At 45.9% G+C, this 18197-nt stretch overlaps 1 protein-coding gene across 1 annotated transcript in view; it reads left to right on the top strand.

Annotated features, from left to right (window-relative positions):
- Positions 1–12242, top strand: part of LOC147668858 (unconventional myosin-XVIIIb-like) — a gene marked incomplete at its 3' end in the record, with an annotated part of 694293 nt that extends 682051 nt beyond the window's left edge. Inside the window, exon 24 of the mRNA XM_086948392.1 lies at positions 12105–12242. Coding sequence (XP_086804518.1) covers positions 12105–12242 — 138 coding nt within the window. The remainder of the gene's footprint in view (positions 1–12104) is intronic.
- Positions 12243–18197: the final 5955 nt, after the last annotated feature.

Consider the following 18197-nt stretch of genomic DNA (forward strand, 5'->3'; position numbering starts at 1 on the left):
TAGGAGTGAGAGCGCAGATGAGTTCTCCAAAGCGTCTGAAAAACATACCTCATTGTTCTTCAAATATGAGGTGATGCTTTCCAATTTTTTTTTAATGGCTAATATAGTCTAAAAGCTTTGGTTCTATTGATTAATCGTGGGTGGGTTAGTTCTCATCCAGCAAAAAGCAATCACCATTTTTGCTGCCCCATGTACTGCAGAGATACGTACCACTCTGATTTAGCCACATGTGAAATATTAGCCAGGTGGACCTCAAGTACAAAGATTTTCAGGTTAATTGGAAAGTGGAGTCCAAGGAAGTGCCTCAAAACTTCTGCTGTAAGCTTCGAAGATAACTGCAGTTTGGAGCAACCCCTCCAGATGTTTAGAGCGTCAGCTACCGAACCACCCCAGCATTCCTTGAGGCATTTGAGTACATTCTGTGAATTGTAAGTGGGGTGTAGTACCAGTCATATATTAAAGTATAGTATATGTCATTATTGTTCACATGTATGGAGTACTTGTCGATATTCTGCCTGAGGAATTCCACGCTCAGTCTGTTAACGCAGAACCAAAGTTGTTATCTCATTTGTGCCTGTTTGCACTATCCTCTGAAGTTGTTGCCTTCTTACCTAATTTGTCCAATTATTAGATCATGCCCATCGAGCCTATGAGACTCCCTATTGATTTCTTGAATGGTCTTTTTTCTCTTTTCGCTCCATCGCTCTTCCCTGGTTGCATTACACAATGTCTGAGTAAGGTCTAATGCAACTGTACCATTTCCTTCAGCACTGACTACTCCTTTTATTGGATGTAATAGCTGCATCCTGGAAAACATCAGCAACTGTCTATTATCCACCACCCCAATGTTTATAGGGGGTCTGAATCTAATGCTGGGGTGAATCTCTTTGCCTTGCATTCCACATTCATCAATAATATTGGTACTGGTACCAAAAGGTATGCATTTCTAGACCTTAACTGCTTCTGAAGCCATGCTAGGTCCCTCAAAGATCTGCTGTTTATCAAGTGATCCATCCAAGCCCATGTCTTATCTGTTTTCGTGCTGGACCACTTGGTATTCAGCCTAACTAGGCACCCAATAATAAAGTTTAAAATTAGGGGTGTGAGAATTTGGTGGTATTTGCTATTATGTTAGCATGTGAGAGTTCAGAAACATCATTTAGAAGTATATTTAAGTTTGAAATGTGTCCTTGGTTAAATTTTTGATAAACGGATGCATCTTGCGGTAAACACACAAAATACCCGTAATTGGGCAATTTGGCATGATTTTAGGAATTTCGCATAATAAGTGTAACACTACAGTTCCAAAATTATGTGGATTACGCCAGCATCATTTACATTTCTCTCGGCGTGACATAAAATCTAATAAGGGTGACCCTCCCATGTCCATCATCCCCTGCATTAAACTTAACAGCACCCTACTTCTATCTCTCTTCCAAATAAAGTGATTTATTAGCCTCTGTAGATGTTCAAATAAATTATTGTCCACTCTCATGGGAAAGTCGTGGAATAAATACAACATTCTGGGGAGTATATTCATTTTACATTGCCATTGTGGCTCACCCACAACAGCATAAACTCGAACCATCTCTCAGATCTCTTTTTACTTCTCCTAATAATGTTGGATAATTGGCTGAGTAAGGTTGGTGTATCCGTGGTGTAATCATTACCCCTAACTACTTTATATGTTTTGACTCCTATCTGAGAGAGAGAAAGAGAAGAGAGACAGACAGACAGACAGAAAGAGAGAGACTGGCACAGAGATAGCCTTCTTAAGGTTTTGAACCGCCTGTGGAGTAAGTGCCAGATTCAAAATTTCTGATTTATTCATATTTATTTTCAGGCCAGCTACCTGTTCAAACCGGTAAACAACGTTTACCACGAAGTTTTTAGCACGCGGTACCTTTACCACGCGGCCGTTACAACGCAAGTCGTTACCACGACTTGCGCTGGAGGGCGCTGTGGGATAAGGTATTTTATAAATTTATATTCCAACACCTTCCCTACTGTTACGGGGACTGGTGTTGGAATATAAAATTATAAAAACCCTAAATCCGCGCCCTCCAACGCAAGTCGTGGTAACGACTTGCGTTGTAGCGGCCGCATGGTAAAGGTACGCTTTGTTACAACCTGCGTTGTAACAACGTACATCCGTTCAAACCATTCCATGTACTCTATTGTCACCAATAAATATGTCTCGGGTTCACCTAAGGAGAGCAAGTCATCATCAGTGCATTGGCCCAAAACCTATTCCCTTTTTTTATCGCTCCTGGTCTGTTCCATGCCACGTTCCCTTCTCTAACTTTCTAGTACCAGAGGACAGCAATTTTGGGCCACTTTAGCTTTATGGGACTATCACCATTGTTATGAAAGTCTGACCGAATCCCATCTTCTCTAATACTAATCATAGGAATGTCCAGTCCACAAGATCGAAAGCTTTACCTACGTCCAATGATGCAAACACAGCTTGTACCCGCTTCTTCTGGATTTACTCATTAAGGTGAACTGCTAACCTAATATTATTATGAGTATTTGTAGAGGATAATAATTCTGGTTGGCCTGTGTGTCTCAAAAAGATCAGGTATTTCCAGTTTACTGGCTCATGTATTGGTGCAGACCTTAATATCAGTATTTATTTAAGCGAACAGTCTGTTAGAGGTGCATAGTTCTGGGTGTTTCCATTGCTTATGAAAGACAAAAACACCCACCTCAAAAGGCATATGTCTGCCCATCCAGACCTGGTGCCTTGTTTCTTTTCAGTTTTTTAATGGCCAGCTTTATCTCCTCCTGAGTAATAGGGGAATCCAAAATACGTTGCTGGGCAAGAGGCAAGTCTACTAGATGTTGCTTTTAGAAAATCTTGTTGCACCCTTCCCTTGTGTATAGTTTCTGATAATACCTTTGAAAGGCATACCGTTTATCGCCAATTTTTTGGGTGAAGCCCCCCACTTCATTTTCATGTTCCTTAATAAGAGACGTTTTAAGGCATAGGTAAAGTGGACTTTGCCCAGGGCCCCAGCCTTTCAGAGGGTCCTCTGATAGAACCAGATATGTTCTGCAGAGTTTTTATCTTGTGACATTGAATAATTCTTCAACAGATTGTTTTAAATACTGTTTTCCTTTAATATATTTTAATGTGCATGATGTGTGAGAGTCTGTTACAAACATTTTGCAGAGAAATGTTGTATTTCTGTTCAATGCAACTTCCATAAAAAGAGTTTTTTTTAGATCGAAACAGGACCTCATATAAGGGAAATGGGAAGGTGTCACAGAGATTACTTGTAGCAATATTAATGAGCTGTGTTACAATCTTACCAACACACGTTACTACCCCTGAATATTAGATGTAAACACATTTAGAATTTGGACGAGTGTGCCTGTCAATTGTCTATGACCTGGCAAAAGAGTGCATGTGTTAGACCTGGCATCTTTGGTGTGGTTTCGCCTGTCTTTTTGCCTCTGCCTCCTGTATTTTTGATGCTGTGCTGGGTTTCGTTTTTGCTGGTTTAGATGCTTTGGGCACTTTGCCACTGCTGTTCAGTGTCAAAGTGCAAGTGCCCCCTGTGAAAATTGTGATTGTAATTGGTTATCCATGATTGGCATATTTGTATCACCTAGAAGTCCCTAGTAAAGTGCACCAAGTGTGCCAGGACTGGTGATACAAATGCTACTAGTGGGCCTGCAGCACTGATTGTGCCACTCACATGAGTAGCCCTAAAATCGTGTCTCAGGCCTGCCACCGCAGTGCCTGTGTGCAGTCTGTGAACAGCCATGTCCTCCTGGTCAGTGTCCTCACTGGCCAGGCCCAACCCTTCCCTTTCTGTGCACATTGTCCACCCCTATGGAAGGCCCAAGGTACCCCCTTGGGCAGGGTGCAGTGTATGTGAGAGGTAGAGCATGTACTAGTGCAGGTAACATGCTCTGGTAGTGAAAGGCAGCTATTTTCGTTTTTCACTATTGTAAGGCTACCTTGCCCATAGGCTATCATGGGGGATGCTGGCTACAGTGGCTACCAGCATATCTTCCCATAGGAGCAAGGTAGGACATACAAGTCTGGTATCCCTGAACTCAGAATTTAATAACACATCTTTTAGGAAAGGTGTTTTTTAAATCCTGTGTTTGAGAACAGCACTTTTAGAAAGTTGCTGTTATCTTGTCTGACCTTTCTGTGTGCCTTGGCCTGTTTGTGAATTGACTGTCTGGTTTGTGAGGGGCTGGGTGGCTCCCAGAGACTGAGTGGGCCATCCCTGGGCTGAATAGCTCCATCTGTATCTAGAGTGGTGGGAGAGCTAGCACCTGGGCCTGTTTAGGGCTGTGCCTGCCTTCCACAATGCTGGCTCCACCTCCTGCTGGGAGGCTGACAACCCCACTCCTCTCTCTGAAAGGAAAGGAGAAGCCAGGAAAATAAAGTGCTCAAGGAACACCCAGAAATGGTTCAGACGGGGCTTAGAACCCTCCTGCACAAAGGGAAAAAGACTTTTAGGGGTATAAGTACAGAACCCCTGACTACAGAAAATTAGATCATCCTGGAATCAGGAAGGAACCTCTGCCAAGGAGAAAGCTGAAACTGAAGAAGGAAGACTGTCCTGCTGTTGCTCTGCTGAACTGACTTGCTGTTGCTTTGCTGCCAAGGAGAGGGGAAGGACTTTGCTTTGTGCTGTGTCCCCTTGCTTGAAGGAATCTCCAAGGGCCTGAGAAGAGCTGGCTCCCTGTTAAGAAGTCCCAGGAACAAAAGGACTTCACCCCCAGCTTCCCTGAACTCTACTGAGAGAGTTCTGTCCTTCCTGGAGTGTTTGGCCCATGTGTGCTGCCTCTGGAAGTTGTACCTGTGTTAGGAAGCTTGAAACCAAGCTTTTAGGGAACTTTCTGTAAGTTTTATCGCATCCCCGTAAGAGAGAGAAAATTCCCACCGCTACAAATACCAAGCTCGTCCTGAAGCTGTTGCATCCTTTGTTTGCAGGAAGATTTCCATTGCTGCAAACATCGTCGCAGAGCCTGTCACCGCTGGGTGCGATCACTGCATCATGTCGCTGCGAGAATCGTTGCAGAGCCATCGCATCAAGGAACTGTGAGTGAAAGATGGCCGCTGAGCTGCGCATCGTCGCCCCGGAGATCGTCGCAGTCCCTAAAGATCGTCGCATTGTGCCAATGTGAGCATTTTCCTACGGAACTCCGCACCAGAATCCATACAAGTTATCGCCTCCCTCCCCATAAAGAGCGGATTTGTCGCAACACGTCCGCTAAGTCCAGCTGGGTTGTCACATCGCCTCCCCAAGGTCTCAGGAGGGACGCATTGCTTGTTTTCCACAGCACCAGCTTCTGTTTTGGAACTTTTGTCGCATTGAAAGGTACTGTTGGCAAAACGTGACGCAAACTGTGGATTATTTTAACGCTAACCCTAATAACTCTTTCGCAACCATATTCTTGAACTGTGTATGTTGGTTTTTTGTCATTTTGGTCTTGTGTAGTTTAGATTAAATACCTTTATTTTTCTAAATTGTTGTGGAGTCAGTTTGTGGTATTTGCACTGTGTTACTGTGAGTGTTGGTACACATACTTTACACATTGCCTTTGATAAAGCCTTGACTGCTCATGCCAAGCTACCAAGGGGGTGAGCAGGGGTTATCTCAGAGGTATTCCTTCTTACCCTGACTAGAAGCAAGGGTCCCTATTTGGACAGTGGTACCAACCTCTGCCAACTAGAGACCCCCAGTTCTAACATTGCTGGTCAGCGGTGGGATTTGAACTTGTATTTATACTAGACCCACTGTGATTGGTGTACATCACTAGTGAGTGCAGACCACTACGCCACCGCATACTACGGTCTTTTGGTTGGTTCTATTCTTTTAAGTAACTCTTCAAAGCATCATGTCTGTGAATGGCAAGGCACCCAGTGTGGTGTAGAATAGGAGTTCGTTATTGAATATTTGTATTCCTACAAAGTTACACAGCTTAATCAATTCTGCAACAAGTTTGAGTGCCCCATAAAGAGCAGCCTCAGGAAGGAGAACCTGCAGAGCATCGTGAAGGCCTCGTGGGAGGCCCAAGAGGGAAATGATGCAAGTGGAAGTAATGGTTTTCAACCCCAAGATCTGCCTGTGAGCAGACCAGGCTCAAGGCCTGGCAGCAACCATTCCAGTAGGGGTTTCACTCCAGAAGAGTTAGAGGAGAATCAAAGAGTGAGAGAATATGACTTGGAAGTCATGAGGTTAAAGATGAAGCAATTGGAAATGGAGAAAGAAAAGGCGGCGGAGGAGAGAAAAAGTGCCCGTGCCTTGGAGGAAAAGAAATTGCTTTTAGCTCACGAGTTGAGCATGAGAGAACTGGATCTCAAGGCCAAGCAGGTGGATTCCAGTTCAAATGGTGGCAGCGCACAGCCAGTGCATGGGGGTAAAGTATATATTCCTAAGGATCTGGTACAGAATTACCATAGGAGTGAAGATATCTATTCCTGGTTTACTTCTTATGAAATTGCATTAAGAATGAATGGTGTGCCGGAGCAACATTGGGGGCGGGCCTGTTGAAACATTTTGAGGCTTCTGGGAGGAGTGCTCTAGAGCCCTTAGAGTTAGCAGGTACCATGACCTACCCCAATATGAAGGAGGCCTTATGTCTCAGATATGGACTTACTCCAGAGCAGTATAGACTGCAGTTTTGGAACTCTAAAAAGAGAGAGTCTGAGACTTGGATGGAGTGTGTGAATTTGCAATTGCGTGCACTGGAAGGTTGGATGAAGGGCAGCAAAGTAACTGATTATAAGGGGTTGTTGCATTTAATTAGTTGGGAGCACTTGAGTAGTCTATGTGTACCAGAGCTGCGCCAGCATCTTTTAGACAGCAAGCTGACAGACCCCAATGAGCTTGCTAAGGAGACGGACCGCTGGACCAGTACCAGGGTCCACAGAGGAATTGTGGTGGGTACCACAGCCAAAGGAGGGCAGGGCCCCCAGCAGTGGAGTGGGGGGGACAAGGATAACCTAAAGGAGTTTTCTCAAGGGCCCCAAAATAGTTCCCAGGGAAAGAAATCCCAACCCCCCCAGGCCTAGACAGCCATGGCCCCCTAGAGGCAGGCGGGACCACAGAGACAACAGGGACAACAGGGGTCCCCCTACCTGCTATCACTGCAATGAGGTGGGCCACTTTGCCCCTAAATGTCCTAAGAAACCTCCAGCACCCACTGGTGCTCCAGCCCCAGGGTTAGCAAGTGTAGCTTTGGGAGGGGATTTGATTTCTAGTGGGGAGGAGGGACTAGCAGTTATGACCCTCGTCTCTTTAGGAGTCAAAGAGATTGTCCAGGAAACCTTACTGCCCCCTAACACTAAGAAATACGGGCAGAAGGTGATCATCAATGGGAGGGAGATAGAGGCTCTGAGAGACACAAAAAGCCGGCATGACATCCGTGAGGTGTCAGTGGGTGCCTGAAGAGCAGGTCATTCCCAATGTGCTCCTCCCAGTAGTTGCAGCTGACAGCTCAGTGCGCCTCTGCAAGGTGGCGCGGGTTCCCTTTGAGCGGAGGGGGGTCTCTGGTCTCTTGGAAGTTGTTGTCAGTGAAGCCTTGCCTGTAGACTATCTGCTAGGTAATGACCTGGAGAGTTCTCCATGGAAGGATGTGGAGCACCAAGCTCATCTGGAGATGTTGGGTTTGCCTGCGTGGATCTGTGTGACCAAACATGCTATGGCAGCCAGTAAGGGTGATTCAGTAGAACTGGAGCCTGAAACAGTGGCCCAGAGACCTGCCAGGGAAGGAAGAGGCAGGGGGAACGGGAAGCCATCCCCAGACGTTCCCACGGTCTAGGAAGGAGCAAAACCTGAGGGGGATGCCCTGGAACCTACAGGGGAAGAGGTGGCCGAACTGGGTGACCTACCTGAGCTGACCCATTGGCAGCAAGAAGGTGGGCCCTCCAGGGAGGAATTCTGCAAGGCGCATATAGAGTGTCCTTCCCTCAATGGTGTGCGGCAACAGGTTGCAGACCAGACAGCAGGTGGAGCGTCCAAAAATCATCTCATTTACTGGGAAGATGAGTTATTGTATAGTGAGCCTAAGTTTGCTGAGCCCGGTGCAGCCTGTGTGCTGGTGGTACCCGAGTGCTTCAGGAACTTCCTAATGAGTCTGGCTCATGACGTGCCTCTCGCAGGACATCTGGACCTTCCAAAGGCTTGTCACCCACTTCTACTGGTCCCAGACGAAGAAGCTCGTTGGTACCTTTTGTAGGTCTTGCCTAACATGTCAGGCCAGTGGCAAGAGCGGAGGGGAGTGCAAGGCACCCCTCCAACCCTTTCCTGTGGTGAGCACCCCTTTCAAAGGGGGTGGTCATCGACATCATGGGGCCCCTGGACCCCAAGACAGGCTTAGGCAACACGTTCATCCTGGTCTTGGTAGACCATGCCACCCGGTACCCGGAAACAGTCCCTCTCAGGATAATTACAGCATTGATGGGGATCTTTTTCCATGTGGGGTTCCCCAGAGAGGTGGTCTCCGACCGGGATACCACCTTCATCTCTAGGTACATGAAGTCTCTGTGGGAGGAGTGTGGGGTAACTTATAAGTCCAACACTCCTTACCACCCTCAAGGAAATGGGTTGGTTGAAAGGTTCAACCGTACCCTAAAAGGTATGGTTATGGGCCTAGCGGAGCCCATGATACGGAAGTGGGACGTCTTTCTACCATGCCTGTTGTTTGCCTACAGGAAGGTGCCTCAGAAGTTCCTTAGGGTTCAGTCTCTTTGAACTCCTGTATGGCCACCCTGTTAGAGAACCTCTCAAACTGGTGAAGGAGGGGTGGGAGAAATCCCGTGGGAAAACCCCCCAGGATGTGTTCAGCTATGTTCTGGCCTTCCGCAACCAGACACAACGCTTCAGGAAGCTTGCTCAGGAGAACCTGGAAGCTAGCCAGGAAGAAATCAAAAGATGGTACGACCAGAATACCACTGTGGTCAAATTTCAACCTGGTTAGAAAGTGTGGGTGATGGCGCCTGTGGAGCCTTGTATGCTTCAAGACAAGTGGACTGGGCCATATGAGGTGGTGGAGCGCAAGAGCGAAGTAACCTACCTGGTTAACTTGAAGACTCCCAGGCAGACCGTGAGAGTCTTGCATGTGAACCGCCTCAAACCCCACTTTGAGAGGTCTGAAGTGACAATGCTCATGGCTACAGATGCTGGAAGGGAAGAGGATAGTGATCCTGTCCCTGACCTCCTGGCAGCCAAGGAGCAAGACGGGTCAGTGGATGGTGTGTTCCTCTCGCCCACCCTGACCCCAGAACAGCAGAGGGACTGTCGCCAGGTGTTGGGTCAGTTTGCCTCCCTGTTCTCCCTGACCCCAGGTGTCACCAATTAGTGCGTCCATGGTGTGGACACTGGAGATAGTCTGGCTGTGAAACTGAAGTTTTACAGGGTAGCTGACAAGGTCAGGGCCAGCATCAAGGAAGAGGTTTCTAAGATGTTTGCGCTAGGGGTGAGTGAGCCCTCCAGCAACCCCTGGGCTAGCCCATTGGTCTTAGTGCCAAAAGCTGCTGCGCCCGCTGCCACACCAGAACTCCGGTTTTGTGTGGACTACCGTGGGCTCAATGCGGTCACCAAGACTGATGAACACCCCATCCCCAGAGCTGATGAGCTCATGGATCGGTTGGGAGCTGCCCAGTACCTCAGGACATTTGATTTAACTTCTGGGTACTGGCCGATTGCCTTAACTGAGGGGGCCAAAGAGAGGTCTGCATTCTCAATGCCAGAGGGGCACTTCCAGTTCCACGTCATGCCCTCTGGGTTGAAGAATGCCCCTGCCACATTCCAGAGACTGGATAACCAGGTACTGACCAGGCTGGAGGAATTCAGCGCCGCATACCAGGTTGTCCATGCTATGTTCAGCTCCACGTTGGAAGAACACTTGCAACACCTTTGTGAAGTGTTGAAGGCTCTGCAAAAGGCAGGCCTCACTATCAAGGCCAGCAAGTGCCAGGTAAGGCAGGGATCTGTAGTGTATTTGGGGCACCAGGTGGGGAGCGGCCAGGTGGCGCCCCTACAGGCGAAAATTGATACCATTCTGGCTTGGAAGCCCCACAAGACCCAGACAGAGGTGAGAGCCTTTTTAGGTCTCACCGGGTATTACAGACGGTTTGTCAAGAGATATGGCACCATCGTTGCCCCTTGACAGAGCTGACTTCCAAGAAGCAGCCCAGGAAAGTGAATTGGACCAAGCCTGCCAAACTGCTTTTGACGCCCTGAAGACTGCCATGTGCACAGCACCGGTGCTCAAGGCACCTGACTTCTCCAGTGAGTTCATAGTGCAGACAGACGCTTCAGAGTATGGTGTGGAAGGAGTACTCTCACAGATCAACGACGAGGGCTGGGACCAACCTGTAGCTTTCATTAGTAGGAGGCTACTCCCCAGGGAACAGAGGTGGAGTGCAATTGAAGGGGAAGCTTTTGCTGTGGTCTGGGCTCTGAAGAAGCTGAGGCCCTACCTGTTTGGAACTCACTTCCGTGTTCAGACAGACCACAGGCCCCTCAGATGGTTAATGCAGATGAGGGGTGAGAACCCCAAAATCTTGAGGTGGTCAATCTCCCTACAGGGAATGGACTTTACGGTGGAACACCGCCCTGGTACAGAACACGCCAAGGCTGATGGTCTGTCCAGATTCTTTCGCCTTAGTAAAGAGAACTCCCAAGATGGTGGGTAATCTCCCCACTTTCAGCTGGAGGGTACACGTGTTAGACCTGGTATCTTTGGCGTGGTTTCCCCAGTCTTTTTGCCTCTGCCTCCTGTATTTTTTAGGCTGTGCTGGATTTCGTTTTTGCTGGTTTAGATGCTTTGGGCACTTTGCCAATGCTGATCAGTGTCAAAGTGCAAGTGCTCAGTAGCAGTCGATCAGCATTGACCTCAGGGGCCTCTTTCCCATGTCTTGCTTTTTATCTGTGTTGTGTGCAGAAACTGGGAGAGGCATTACCCCCAGGACTCCCTTCATGCACGCTACTTGTCAATTATCTTTGATGCCATCATTCTGGTCCCAGACTGACTCGTTCACAAGTTAACCTTTGCCAGGGATCCAAGTCATCCCAGCCCCACCAAAAGTGAGACCCCTACTATCCTCAAGGTCCTACAAGGCGGAGCTCTGATCTTCAGTTGCCCCCTCCCCTCAAAAGCAGTGCACCTTTGATTACAATGGTGAATGGGTACTGCCAACACATTTTAGTCATATCTGTGGCCACCTTGACAGGCATGCCATTCATTCACAAGAAATGAAAGCAATTGGCCCAAGGTCCAGGAGGACATCTCCCTGCAAATCAGTACACTGCTTTTTAGTTCTGGAAAAATAACCCCCCACTTTTTGGGTTTCTACCATGCTTGGCGGCCTGCCAGCATTTCAGTTTTGCTAAAAGTGCTTCCGCTGTATCAACAGAACCTTTGGCGAAATAATTTGTGTCGTATTGACAGAGATCTCTAAATATGGCAAGTGGTATTGGATTGGGAAGATGGATGATTCTGTAGAGCAAATAAATTCAGCACCACACGCGCACTCTCCTGAATAAATAAAAAAATGAAATTGGAAAAAATGCATCCTTTCTTCAGGCCAGAGTCACTTGTATGTGTTTTAAATTAAACTAACTATGTTTAACCCCTTGGCTGCGGCTGTAATTCTGCCGCAGCGCTAGGGGGCCTGCGCGGCGCCACCATGCTCCTGACGGAACCACTCCGTCACGAGCCTTGGTGGTGCTGTGCTTCTGACGGAATGGTTCCGTCACGGCCCCGCCCGCCTGATAGAACCCTCAGCGCAGGCGCGGAATCCGGGCCGTGACAGAACCATTCCGTTACCAGCACAGCACCACCGTGGCTCGTGACGGAATGGTTCCGTCACGAGCATGCAAGGAGTTAAAAGAAAATGTGCATTCCCAACTTGACAAAGTAATCTACTTCTTAAGTCTATAATCACAGCTGATTGCTCACAAATTTAAAAGAGATTTGGAGGAAATAAAACATACTGTGCACAGTCAGTGAGCTGGAAAATTGGGTATTACAGAATGCGAGGGGACTAGCTACATGTAAAGTTATGCTATACATAACGTTAATAAAGGGCACACCATTATTATTCATCCTCATTTCTTGTTTATCAGTTGCAAGCCGCACAGAGCAAGATCGACTATTTGGAGCATACCATGGTTGACCGCTCAATTGTTAGCAAGCAAGAATCAGTGATTTGTGACCTCGAAAACAAAATGGAGTTCCAGAGAGCACAGATCAAGAGGTTTGAGGTAGGTTCTTAATCTTACTTAAACAACTGTAGTAGTGTAACATGGACACACCCTAATATGTTTTGCATGACTTTTTATTTTATTCCATTATGATGCACCTGTAAACTTGCCTGTGTGACTCACGCAACTTATTCTGTGCACTGAACTAGCCTCTTCCTCAAATAATGTTCCACTGATGTCAGTGCACAAGTTGAGGGTACACACGGATAGACAGAGTCTACCCACTCTTTTCACAGGGTGGACACCCTCTACCCTGCTAAGAGGTTGGCACCTACAGACATGTGTTGAACTTTTCTGGCATAGGTTTCAGATACTGAGACACATTCAGCAGAGTGCCTGTATGTTGTCTACGTTCATTTTGAGCCGCAAGGTACGGACAATGAGGGGGCTTATCAGATTCCTGCTGGGCCCATAGTAAAGGTTGAAGTTAAGGAGTGGGCTATCAGGTCTGCTTTTGATGGAGTATCTTGGCTGAGAGCTATCGGGGGCCTCACACCCAAATGCTATTGAGCAGAAACAAAGAGGCACAGCTTATCACTTCACAGGTACTTAGAAGAGGCATGCTTTTTGATGTTGTTCAGTCTCGTGATTTAAGATATGTGCATGACCTGTAAGAATGTCAGATGTGTTAATCTGTCCTACTATTTAAACAAATAGCAATTGAAATATCTGAATTTAGTTTTATTTCTTTTATAGCACTACTCATCCCAATGCGGGGTGTCAGAGCACTTAACACCACACATACACATTATACATTGACAATAAATCGTACGTGTGTAAATCAATGTACAGGGTGTGTTACATAAGACAGTGTGGATTACAAGGCGTAGGAGCCACGTCATTCATAGCTCACTGTTATGTATTAGAATTGCAATTTATGAACTGCAAATAAAAATAGGATCTCTGTATTAAAAGCAGCAACCGACTTACACATTTGCTTAAAATCAAATCTGTCATCTGAGTGTTATTAATGTATGTGACTTTGATGCACAACTGGGACTAGACAAAACACAGATCTCTCCAGCAAATAGAGTAACCTCCAGAGTGCTCTTATCATTGTTATTATTACCTGAGATTTAGTTGGCACACAAAAATCTCTGCAGCAGTGTCTTAACTCCATAAGATATTTTAATATGCAGGCTTTGCAACCAATTAAGCAGAACAGATTTACTGCCACTTTTCTCCTTTTTTCCAGTTTTTTTGTGGCAGGGTTTTAAAAAAGAAATGTATAAGTTGAGGCCCAGATGTTATGCCAGGGTTTTCACTTATTTGGCACAACCTGAATGCAAAATCTAATTTGTTACATATTGTAATGCGCTCACAAATGCTCATGCTAGAACTGTTTAGCACACTTCTGAGGTCTTAGATCTGATGTCACCTGTGAGGTCATAGTTTGTGATGACACTTCCTGTGATGGCATATACGATGTCATGGGCCACGATCACACACTGGGGTGTCATGCCCAAGATGTCAGTTGCATACAGCCTAACTTAGTTAGCTCCCCCACTTCTTTTTTTAGGACTTGTGAATTCCTGGTATCAGGTGGAAAATGGGCGCAGGAAAATCATTTAGTAAAGGGTTCTGTAATTGTGGGACCCATATTTTATTTACCATCCCGGGCTTCAAAGTCATATTGGTGGATAATCAGGGCGGTGATACCACAATCAGTAACACTCGACCCCATGATACTGCACCATTTGTCGGCCAGCTCAGATTAAATGCCCTAGCCTGCTTATTACTTTCACGTTCTAATTCGGAGTGTGGGCCAACAGCATGCTCAGAGCTGTTAAGTGAAAAAGGGGGTTTTCACTCCCACGGCATAGGGTTATGTTGGTAACCTCTAGAAGTTCAGTATCCAGGGCCGGACTGACCATAGCGGGCACCGGGCAATCCCCCGGTGCGCCGCACGGGTGGGGGTCGGTTCTGGGCCCCTCTGGGCCGTTTATGTTACAGGGCCTTTTTGCAGCATAGCTGCAAAATTGGCCCTGTACCTTGAGCGGGGAGGGGGCCCCGGCCGAGCCCTTTGACAAGGCCGGGTGTGGTTCTAAGTCCCGCCCTGTCAGTATCACTCAACCCATTTGTAGCACCTCAGAAAAGTTCCATAAAATTGCTTACTCAAACTCAGGTCTGCACATGACATCAACGTAAGCATTTTCTTTCCAATTCTCACTCATGTGTTGTTATACTCGATGCATTTTATATGGTGCTAAACCTCGCTAGGGCGGACACATACTTTGTGAAGTGGGACTTCACTTCTATGGTTCTGTGTTGGAGCAGGCTGACAGTAGTTGTTAATTTATGCGACTAAGTAGGGAAAAATAATTCTTTTTTGCATCACTGAGGTCTGTTGAAGTATTTATTTATTTCGTTTAATTATTTATACAGTGTGTGTATAGCGCAAACTGAGCCCATAAAGGGTGTCAGACCATATTACTGTGCATAGTATTCATGATGATTAACATCTTTTAATGCGACATACAATATATATATATATATATATATATATATATATATATATATATATATATATATATATATATATATATATATATATATATATATGTATGAATTGTGTACAGTCACAATCACCACTGTTTACTTACAGTCATGACTGAATTTTCGTAAGAAATTGATTTTTTGGTTGGCTAGTAAATTTAGTTCTGTTAGACGAATCTTCACAATACTTTCTACCAAAATTGTCTAGCCACCTCAGCAACTACCTAGCAGGTGTTGGGGTGATCAGTCAAGTGGGGGTAAGATTAAAAGTGGGGAGTCCCAAAACACATTTAGTCCATGTAATTTCTCAGTGGGTTTTTTCAACTGTGCAACAACTAAAGGGGCATATTATCAAGGGATTTATCTACGCTATTTTGGCTTGAATAGCCAAGAAAGCGGAGATAAAGTTATCTCCCTATCAGCAACAGGGTGCTAACTCGCAAATTCGCATGTTAGCACCGTTTTTCTCTACGCTTCCCCATGCATCTCTAATGAGATGCAAAGGGGGCGTTCCAGAGAAAAATAATAGGAGAAATGTTGTTAAGCGACATTTCTCCTATTATCAAGGATATCTCTAACACTGTTAGTGATAAAAAAAGCAGCGCTAACAGCGGTTAGCACTGCTTTTTTTACACCTGGTATTTTCCTGACTTAGCCATGATATCCTATGGAAGGTGGATATCATGGCTAAGTTTGTGAGCCCCTATCATCAAGCTAACGCCAAACTTCGAGAGATTATCGTTGGTTTTCCAGCCATAATCTCTCAATTGGCAGTTAGCGTGAGGATTTTTATCACTTCTGAGATAAACCTTGCTAATAGCAAGTTATCTCTGCGATAATTTCTGGCGATGCTTAGCGTTAAACAATTTGTTGCTAAGCATAGCGGTAAATATCGCTAAACGTTGGTAATATGCCCCATAGTTTTTTCAGTTAACTATACCTGGTTAATTTTAGTTTTTTTAAGTTGAAAACATTATGTTTTAACGGACATGTTCACCCACCTATAATGTTACTTCTATCTTTGTTTTTCTTATTAATTTAAAATACCTATATATTTTATACACACACACACACACACACACACACACAAACACACAATATATGCATATAGGACCAGATTCACAAATCATTTTTTTGCAATTCACAAAGGAATTTTATGGGTTGTATCTTTTCAACTGCAGAGTCTCCACACTCATGGCTGAGACTCCATACATAAAATGATAGACAGTCATAAAGATACTACTCACAAAATTGATTTGTTCATTGCAAAAAATTGTAAACTTGCACTAAAGTTTATCTTTGTTAGTCAGGGACAGGGCTAGTGCTCAGTTTTAAATGTTTTCATAGCAATGTCTACATGTGGAAGTCACCTGTAATCATAAATAATCCTTTCATACTCGATTATTTAAGCAAAGCAATTGGGGTGTAGAACCCCGCACATAAAATGATTGGACAGGCCTATCTATTTATGTGCTGAGTTCTCTGCCGTGCCTGCAGAGTCTCTGAAGTCGTAAACTTACTATTAAATTGTTTGTTTGTAAATAGCGAAAAGAGTATATTAACACAAAACTGTAAGTTGAGGCAGTAGCGCCTAAGATGCATTGACAAGGAGTTCAAAATGGTTAGCACTAGGGCTAAAAAAACCTTGACCCTCTTTGGCCCTATTTACAAGGATCATTCGTTCCATCGGAACTATAGGTTTTTCAGCTTTCACACAATCATTTTAGCTGCTGAAAACAGCCAACATCTCTCAATTTCAAGTACCTATGAGCAAAATATTAAACTGCCACCGCAACATCATACTCATCCTCTTCTGCCAATTTGTGATAGAATCAGGACACCAGAAACACCTCCCTTGCTCCTGCCAAACCAGACCTGAATATTGAGGTTGTAGAAGGGCTTTAGCTAAGATTTGTTGAGTACAGCCCCAGCATCTTTTGCAAGCTATCGTTAAGGCAATGCGACCGGTGCAGCTGCACCTGGTGCTGAACTCGAGGGTTGCTGTGTTTAGAAATAACTTTTGTGTTTAAAATCACCTGCTGCAGAGTTACTTCTGTCCAGCAGTTTTCAGGTGACAATAAGAATGTCAAATTAAAATTTGGTGATTTATGTTCCTGCTGCAGAGAGATCGAGTATTGTCAAGTGGCAGTTTTGACTCATCATATAGTAGCACAGAGGGTTAAAATGGCTGCTGCAAATAACGTGTACCATACAGATCTCATAACTGTATTTTCTGTGGATAGATCAGTGGGTTACTGCTTTGATCACAGAGCACCTTTTGTTTTTTGCAGTTCATAGGCTACAATCCTATTCTAATACAGTGACCTATAAACTGCAAAGACGTGCATACAAACTATCAATCAATCAATCAATCAATCATGGCATTTGTATAGTGCGCTACTCACCCGGGAGGGTCTCAAGGCGCCGGGGGGAGGGGTCCGTCACTGCTCGAACAGCCAGGTCTTGAGCTGTTTCCTGAAGGAGAGATGGTCTTGGGTCAGACGAAGGTGGATGGGGAGGGTGTTCCAAGTCTTGGCTGCCAGGTAGGAGAAGGATCTTCCTCCGGCTGTGGCTCTGCGGATGTGTTGTATGGTGGCAAGGGTGTGGCTGGTCGATTGTAGCTGTCCGGTGGGTGTGTAGAAGGTCAGGCGGTCGTTGAGGTACTTGGGGCCCAGGTCGTGGAGAGCCTTGTGTGCGTGGGTGATGAGCATGAACGTGATTCTCTTGCTGACAGGGAGCCAGTGCAGGTCTCTCAGGTGGCCGGAGATGTGGCTGTGTCGGGGGATGTCTAGGATGAGTCGTGCGCATGTGTTCTGGATGTGTTGGAGTCTTTTTTGAAGTTTGGCTGGGGTTCCGGCGTAGAGGGTGTTCCCGTAGTCCATTCTGCTGGTGACGAGTGTCCAAGAAACTCTGTCGCTCCCTTGAGAAGGCCTGGAAAAAAGACCCAACCACCAGCATCAAGGACGCCTTCAAAAACGCCACCCGCATACACCACCAACTAATTCGGAATGCCAAGAAAGCCGCTTTCAAGGACAGACTGGATAACAACGCCCACAACAGCAAGGAATTATTCAACATCGTCAAGGAATTTACCAACCCTTCAGCCAACTCCAACAACATCACCCCCTCTCAAGCCCTCTGCGACTCCCTAGCCTCATTCTTCCACAACAAAATTGCAGACATCCACAACAGCTTCGACAACCGACCCGAAGACCAACCCTCCCAACCCCCCGCAGGACCCCCACCCCCCCTGAACATCCTCAATGACTGGAAGCCAATCTCCACTGAGGACACCATCCGTCTGATGAACTCTATCCACTCAGGATCCCCCACAGACCCATGCCCTCACCACATCTTTAACAAAGCAGACTCCATTATTGCACCGCACCTCCGAGACGTCATCAACTGCTCCCTCAACTCCGCAACCTTCCCGGAAAGCTGGAAACATGCCGAACTCAG

This window comes from Lissotriton vulgaris, unplaced genomic scaffold (genome assembly GCF_964263255.1).
Source record: "Lissotriton vulgaris unplaced genomic scaffold, aLisVul1.2 SCAFFOLD_1224, whole genome shotgun sequence".
Classification (NCBI taxonomy): Eukaryota; Metazoa; Chordata; class Amphibia; order Caudata; family Salamandridae; genus Lissotriton; species Lissotriton vulgaris.